This window comes from Phaethon aethereus (genome assembly GCF_964289735.1).
Source record: "Phaethon aethereus genome assembly, chromosome: 7".
NCBI classification, from domain to species: Eukaryota; Metazoa; Chordata; class Aves; order Phaethontiformes; family Phaethontidae; genus Phaethon; species Phaethon aethereus.
In genome coordinates, this window is record NC_138583.1 from 4,525,241 (window position 1) to 4,533,235 (window position 7,995).

Here is a 7,995-nt window from a genome sequence, read left to right on the forward strand (position 1 = left end):
AACGCTTTGAAAAATGGAAGGTGCTGGTGTTCAGTTGTTTTGCAACAAACCGGCAGTGGCAGCAGCTGCTGCTGCCCATTCCTAGTTGCTGCTAGGACTGTGGAATCGTGCCGTCATCGAGACAGAGAGCGTGTTTCCTAGGGACAGGGCTGCTCCAGCAGTACCCGCTTGTACGAGTGATTGTTTTTAGAGAGGTTTGCATCCCATTTCCTCCCTCCCGAAGTGAGGTGGCTGTGTGGCCGTGCTCTGACTGCATGCACAAACAACAGTGGGAGGCAGTCATGATTCGGGGTGGCTTTCCTGTTTTTTTTCCCCAAATGCGTTGCCGGTTGTATTTCCAAGACCAAATTGCTCATCTCTGCTTGCAAGCCTGCCTGCCAGAAAATAAAATCATCTGTGATTTTGCTGGTTGGCCTTTACCCTGGAGTCTGTTCTTGTACCAATTACAACCATTTTGGGCTTCTTGTCTCTGCTTTTCTTTGCAGCCGAGTACCTTTGTGCTCTCCAAGCGGAGGAGAAAGAGCTGCCTTCGAAACCGTTCGCTCGGCAAGCGGAGCACCGGCACGCTCACTAGCAGCCCGATTGCGGGGAGGTGCTGAGAGCACTTAACACCGGTTGCTGTCATCTTTCCACCAGCCTGAAGAGGTACTTGGTGAAGCTCATCATCCGCCCCAAAGAACAGACCTGGGAGCTGCTCACACAGCTGCCAGCCGTGCTGCTTTGCCCCAGGAAGGGGAGATCCACCTCGGGAAGCTTCTGCCTGATGGGTTTTTAACAACTTTGACCAAGAAACTGAAGGCTACAGGACATGGGGTGCTGTTTGTACTTTAGTTTTTGTTAATTGGGCATTGGTGGCATTTCTGTCACACCCGCTTTCCTCCATTGCCACCGAATACTGGCGATTCTGATTTCTTCTTCACTGAGGTGGACTTTTAGTCCTCCCACCTCCCTAATGCAGGAGTAACTTTGCCCTGGCAAACAGCATCGCAGCGTGGCAGCAAACACGGCTTTTCTAATGAAGAGGGGCTGATCTGAGAAGACTCCTCCACTTCCCACTGATGTAGACATGTTTTAATGACAATTATTTCTGTGACCGTTTGGAAGTTGGTTGAATTTCAGTGGTAAGCGGCTTATCCCGCTGCTCTAGCCTGGCACGGCTAAATACGTTTCACACCTCCGTCCCCGGGCGGAATTAAGGGTTCTGGTCTATTCCTCTCATCCGCGGAGTCGTAGGTTAGGCTGTGATCCAGCAAACCGTTGTGCATGTACTTAAATTTACGCCTCGCTTGATCCCCTTGTATAACATTAAGCACACATGTGAGTCTTGGTGGAGTGGCAGCTCCGCTTTGCTGGTAGTGCTTTTGAAACCAAAGTGCTTCTTACACAAATGAGAGGGGCAGAGTTGGGAGTTGTAGCCCCTTAAACTTACACAAGGGAGCTACTTGCATAAGTAAAAGACACCTACTGCTTTTCAGGGGGTCGGGGCCAGAAGAAAATGTACCGCAATGGATTTACCAAGGATTTTCCCTTTCCTAGCATTATTCATAAATAGAATTAGAACCGTTTCATATTAAGCGCGAATAAATTGCGGTCCTGTATCGGTGAATTGAAATCCCGTTAAAACAGGCAGTGTCACAGGTTTGCAAGATACAACCTAATAACTTTTTAGAACTTGCATAAAACTTGTTAGAACTGAGATCTGCGGCTCTGCTTCTTTCCCCCGTCTAGGCTGTGTTGGAGGCTGGCCGCCCCACTTGCAGGTCCCCGCATCTTTATTGCACAGAGGAAGAAGAAAATTGTTTTATGCCATCATTTTCCTCATCAGCAAGCCTCGCTTGGGAGACCGGGTCAGGAGCGCGATTCGTTGTTAACCGTAAAGTTGAAAATAACACCGTTTTCTTAAACGTAGTGCCTGGAAGCTGTGTTTCCAATTGTATCAGGGTCAGGACCCGCTGTGAGGAAACGCAGCATTGTGTTTTCTCTTCATCCCGAGCATCCGTGCAGGGAGAAGAAAAACTGTGCGTGTGTGCTGGGAGCTCCCAGGCTGCAGCTGGGGCAAATTGTCACCGTTCCTTTTTTTGCCAAACCTAAGCTGACGGAGATGTCCCCGCAAGCGGGAACATCCAAAACTGGTGATCCAAAACCCATCTGTCCCCTCTCTGCTCCCTCGCCTCCCTCAGGGCTAGGGGTGGTCAACATCCCTGGAGCCCCAAAACGCTATGTTGGGGCGGGGAGCGCAGGGTGGGCATGACAGGGAGAGGGGTTGGAGGGTGGGGGATAGGGATAAGGGCGTAGGGATTTGGTGGGGATGGAGGGTGGGGGCACAGCAGGGTCCAGGGCTGCAGGCTCAGGGGATAGGATGTGGACAGGGGATGGGGAATGCGGGTTGGGGACAGGGCAGGGACCAGGGATGCGGGATGAGGACAGGGCAGGACATGGGATGGGGACATAGGCAGGGACTGGGAATGTGGCATGGGGAGTGGGAATGCAGGATGGGGGAGTGGCAGGGATGGGCATGCGGGATGGGGACAGGGCAGGGACCAGGGATGCAGGATAGGGACATAGCAGGGACTGGGAATGCGGGATGGGGAATGGGAATGCGGGATGGGGGAGTGGCAGTGATGGGGGGTGCGGGATGGGGACAGGGCAGGGACCGGGGAGGCAGAGTGGGGACAGTGTGGGGACATAGCAGGGACTGGGAATGCGGGATGGGGGTGTGGCAGTGATGGGGGATGCGGGATGGGGACGGGGCAGGGCCGGGAGCTCGATGTGGTGCAGGGATGCGGGATGGGAACGGGGCAGGGCCCGGGGCTGCGGCCGTGCGGTGCCGGCGGCTCCCCCGCCCCGCTGCCGGCGCGCAGGTGCGGCGGGCGCGGCGGAGGCCCCGCCCCGGCCCTGCCGCCCGGTGCCGCCCGGTGCCGCCCCGCGGCCGCACTCGCCGCCGGCGCCTCCCCGTGCGCACCGCACCGCACCGCTCCGCACCGCGCCGCTCCCCTCGGCGCTGCGGCAGCATGCGGGGCTGCGGCGGGCACCGCGCCCTGCTGGCCCTGCTGGCCCTGCTCCTGCCCGCCGCCGCCGCCACCGGCCCCGCCACCGGCCCCGGGCCCGCCGGGGCGGGAGAGAGCCCCGGCAATTTCATGGAGGACGAGCAGTGGCTCTCCTCCATCTCCCAGTACGGCGGCAGGATCAAGCACTGGAACCGCTTCCGAGACGTGAGTCCGCGCCGGCCCCGGGGTGGGGGGGCGGGGACGGGACACAGACACACGGGACGCGCCGCCGGGCACCGGGAACCCCCTCCCCACCCTCCCCACCCCGCCGCTGCGGCTGCCGCAGCACGACCCTCCCCCGGCCCCATCGCAGGCTGCCGGAGATACTCGGTGCTGCCCGCATCCTGCTGCCACCCACCGCTGGCCCCGGTACCCGGGGGATGCTCCCCGGCTTTGGCAGCGCCAACGCCAAGGCCACCACACCCATCACCACTATGCCCATCGCCACTGCGCCCATCGCCAGAGCTGGTGGGACTGATGCCAAGGCCACCATGGCCAGGGCTTGATGCCAAAGCCAACCCCACCAGGGACCTGGGGGTGCCGTCCCCTGCGCCCTCTCCCCAAGCACCACACCAGGGCCCAGACAGAGGCACAGGCAGGCCCTGCCTGCGCTTTGTGGGCAGCAGGGAGGGCTGTGCCATGGCCTCACCCTCTGAAGCTCAGGTCAGGGCATGGATGTCTTGCTGGACTCCCGCTTGCCCAAGCCCTGTGGGGTGCCACAGCCAGGGCCAGCCAGGGCTCTGCAGGGTGGTGGTCCCTGGGGATGCGGCGGAACACAAGGCAAGGAGGGTGAGGATGAGGATGTGGAGGCTGCTGGAGCGATGACAGGTAACCTGGCACATTTGGCTCAGGATGCGATAGCCCCTTGCTTTTATGCAGCCCTTAATGCCGGCCTCAGTGCCATTTGGTTCCAATCCTTCATTTTAGGGGGCAGTCAGGGATTTTTCCTGGGCTCATTTTGCACCCCTGCCCGTGTGTTACCCCCGGCTCGTGTCCTCCAGGGCGGGTGCACGGCACAGCCATCGCCACCCCGGGCTGTCCGGGGGACCTGCGCCAGCCCAGCAGGGAGGGAGCCACACGCCGAGCCGGCCCCTCCGCTCTTTGTTCAAATATGCACTCGGCTTCACCTTGGCAGCGAGGATGTGCCACCAGGAGATGTGCCTGGCTGTGGGGCACTCCCCCTCCCCCCCAAATAACAGGTTAAGGAGACAGACCATAGGCGAGGGTGCAAGGGGTGGGGTAAATGCCTCCCCAGAGACCCCCGCGAGCAGCATACCCAGCTGGCCAATGCCAGCGCTGGGCACCTGAGGCCTCGGCCGGCTGCGGATGCTGGAGGGGCAGCATGTGTGGATGTCCCTCCGCCACTCTGGGCATCCCCAGGAGGGGTTTGGGGCCGAGAGACCCCCAACCTTGGGCACTAGCAGCACATTGGGGGGCCCTCCTAGCCGTGCTGCTGCCACCAGGGCTGCCAGGCCCAGTGTGGGGCTGCAGCCCTGCCGGCAGTTAGTGCGGATTAATAAGCAAATCCCGTGGATTTGTGGGTTTTCTGGCCCAGCAGCACCAGTCGGGGGGGGGAGCGCGACCCACTGTGCAGCAGGGAGGAGGCCGACGGCTGTGCCGAAAGCCGCGCCGCAGGGAGCTGCCGGGCGCCGCAGTGTTACTAATCACAGCACGGGAACGCGGGCTGTATCGATTGCGGTGCGAACGTTGCTGCGCCGGAGCGAGAGACATCCACCTCCAGGGCTGCCATCCAAATCCCTGCCTGCCTTCCCCGGGGTGGTAGCGGTGCTCTTGCCGCCTTATCACGAAACCCACCCCAGAGCGTCCCCATGGGGTGATCCCCCCCCCCACCCCCAGGATGCTTTTGGGGCTCCAGGGGAGCAGCTCTGCCTCCGAGGCAGCGACATCTGTCTTAGCCTGCTCCCCCTGGGCTCGCTGTTGAAAAACTGGGGCTCCCTGCCTTTCCCGGCTGGCCAAGGGGTGATGGGGAAAGGTTTTATCCTCTATAAAGGCTCTCTGGGACTACAGATCTAGAGCCAGAGGCAGGGGAGCATCTGGGGCTGGTGATGGGAGCGATGGGCAGCTCAGAAATTCAGGGTGCCCAGCTGGCACAGGGTGCCCGTCACCGTGGGCTGGGAGCAGGGGCTTTGGGCTGCGCCGGGGCTGATGGTGAGCGCTCTCACATCTCTCTTTTTCTCTCTTTCTTTGGTGTCGGCCGGGCTGTCTCACCGCCGCGCTGCCAGGAGGTGGAGGTGAGTGGTGAGGGGGGTCCCGGGGGTGTGTGTGGGTGTGTGCGCGATGCAGGTGTGTGCATGCCGGGATGGTGGCACGCCTGGCCTGGCGTCACCTCTCCTGCCGCCTGCGCTCATCCGCGCTCTCCCCCTTGGCAGGATGACTACATCAAGAGCTGGGAGGACAACCAGCCTGGGGATGAAGGTACCACTGGGATGGGGCTGGCTTGGGTTTGGGATGGGGCGCAGGGGGCTCGGCAACAGCCGGCATGGAGAGGGGGGACGCTTTCTGCCCGTGCCCCCCCGAGCTTTTCCCTTCTGGCTGGGAGCGGCGGTGGGGCCGGTGTGTGCCGGGAAGCGGCAGCTGGTGCTGAGGCAGCCACCCAGCTGCAGCCTGAATGGCGCTTTGTGCTGGGCCGGCTGGCGGCCAGCGCAGCCGGGGCTCCCTGGGGGGTCCCCGCCTGCCCCGGCCCCTCTCTGCACCCCCCAGCCCTGGACACCACCAAGGACCCGTGCCAGAAGGTGAAGTGCAGCCGGCACAAGGTGTGCGTGGCACAGGGCTACCAGCGCGCCATGTGCATCAGCCGCAAGAAGCTGGAGCACAGGTAGGAGGGCGACATGGATGGGGATGGGGCCAAGCCAGCAGCGGTGTGGGGCCGAGCTGGGGGCTCAGCACCACTCCCCCTGTGCCTCTCACCCTGTGCAGGATCAAGTTGCCGGGCACCAAGGGGCACGGGGGCTGCAAGCCCTGCCACGCTGCCCCGCTCGCCGCCGTCTGCGGCTCTGATGGCCACACCTACAGCTCGGCGGTAAGGACGATGGCACCTCGCCACGGAGAGGGGGATGCCGTGCTGTGTCCCCTGCCTCCATCACGGACCCACTGCCGCCCTGCAGTGCAAGCTGGAGCAGCAGGCGTGCCTGGCCAGCAAGCAGCTGACGGTGCGGTGCGAGGGGCAGTGCCCCTGCCCGACCCCGCACGGCCCTGCCGGCGACGGCAAGCAAGGTAAGCAGGACGGGGGACACCAGGGCGGCGTTCCTGAGCCCTGCCCAGCCTGACGCCATCCTCCTCCCGGACCCTTGCAGAGCCGTGCACCGGGCAGGACCTGGCTGACCTGGGTGACCGCCTGCGTGACTGGTTCCAGCTCCTGCGAGAGAACGCCAAGCAGAATGGCTCCGGCAGCCTCCCCGCCAGCCCCGCCACCGGTACGTGTCCCCTGCCGCACGGGGAGGGGATGCGGGGCGCTCTGCCCTGGGAGGGCTGGGCAGCCATGGGCCGCGTCCTGCCCCACAGCACTGGAGAGGAGCGTGGCGGCCAGCTGCAAGGAGGCTGTGGGGTGGATGTTCGCCCGGCTGGACACGAGTGGGGATCTCTTCCTGGAGGCGGCCGAGCTGGCTGCCATCAACCTGGACAAGTACGAGGTGTGCATCCGCGCCTTCTTCAACTCCTGTGACACCTCCAAGGATGGCCGTGTCTCCGCCCCGGAGTGGTGCCTCTGCTTCTGGAGGGAAAGTGCGTCACGCTGGGGCACGAGGGTGCTGTGGGGCGCGGGTTGTACGCTGTGGGGTGAGAGGGGTGCACAGTGCAGGGTTGGGGGGGATGCATGCCTTGGGGTCAGGGGGATGCATGCCGTGGGGTCATGGGGAATCCGTGCTGTGGGGCTCGCCATGGGTGGATGTATGCCATGGGGTTTGGGGGAGATGCACACCATGCGGGGGGACGCACACCATGCGGGGGGACACGCACCGTGGGATTTGGGGGTGGGGCTGCACACTGTGGGGTCATGGGGAACGTGTGGTGTGGGGTGACGGGGAGCCGCACACCGAGGGGCCAGGGGATGTCTGCCATGGGGGTGGGCTGCACGCCCACCCTAAGAGTGGGGTGTGGGGGTGCTGCAGAGCCCCCCTGTCTCAGGGAGCTGGAGAAGATTCAGATCCAAGAAGCAGCCAAAAAAAAGCCGGGTGAGTTGGGGTCCCAAGGCCCCTGTCCCCGGGCAGGGCCCCGTGGGTGCTGAGGATGGGGACCCCTACAGGGGGCTCTGGCACTGCACGTGTTTGGGGGGGGTCATTGCTTCCCCGCAGGCACCTTCATCCCCAGCTGTGACGAGGACGGGTACTACCGGCGGGCACAGTGTGAGCCGGGCGGCGGGGAGTGCTGGTGTGTGGACCAGCATGGCGCCGAGCTGACGGGCACCCGCGGCCATGGGAGCCCTGACTGCGGTGAGTGCTGGGGGGCAGCCCCCCACCCCGGGGTGGGGGGCTGCAGCCCCAGGACCTGACCATGAGCCTCTGCCCCTCACACCCCGCAGAGGAGGCAGCGGGGTTTTCAGGCGACTTCGGGAGCAGCGTGGGCTGGGAGGACGAGGAGGAGAAGGAGCCGGAGGAGGCGGGTGAGGAAGGCGAGGAAGAGGAGGGTGAAGCAGGCGAAGGCGACGACGGCGGCTACATCTGGTAGAGGAGCAGGAGAGCCCGGCGGGTGGCACAGCCGGGCGACAGGCCCCCAGCCGGGGGTCCCTGCGACCCCCCCACTGCCAGTGTGGCAGGGGTGGGTGCCTAACCCCCCGGCGCTGCACGGGATGGGGCATTCGGGGTGCTCGCCCGGGGAGGGGGCGAGCGGGGCGGGGGGCCACGCTTGTGCGAATTCGAGCTTTTGGGGGGGGAGGGGTAGAGCCTTGTAGGCCTAGTGTGCTGCTGCGTGGTCTTCAACCGGGCAAACGGCG

General features: G+C 63.6%; 1 protein-coding gene across 2 annotated transcripts; it reads left to right on the forward strand.

Moving 5' to 3' along the window:
• Positions 1 to 3,008: 3,008 nt before the first annotated feature.
• On the forward strand, positions 3,009 to 7,730 carry SPOCK2 (SPARC (osteonectin), cwcv and kazal like domains proteoglycan 2; the record flags this gene model as incomplete). Of its 2 annotated transcripts, none has more annotated exons than XM_082002139.1 (10): positions 3,009 to 3,212; positions 5,438 to 5,483; positions 5,769 to 5,883; positions 5,985 to 6,087; positions 6,173 to 6,281; positions 6,362 to 6,481; positions 6,570 to 6,788; positions 7,175 to 7,237; positions 7,358 to 7,495; positions 7,585 to 7,730. In XM_082002139.1, exons 1-10 carry the CDS (start codon positions 3,012 to 3,014, stop codon positions 7,728 to 7,730), a joined length of 1,260 nt encoding a protein of 419 aa, XP_081858265.1. In that variant the 5' UTR covers positions 3,009 to 3,011. The 2 variants fall into 2 exon arrangements, with proteins under 2 accessions (XP_081858265.1, XP_081858266.1); XM_082002140.1 differs by lacking the exon at positions 3,009 to 3,212 and adding an exon at positions 5,243 to 5,299.
• Between the last annotated feature and the right edge of the window lie 265 nt (positions 7,731 to 7,995).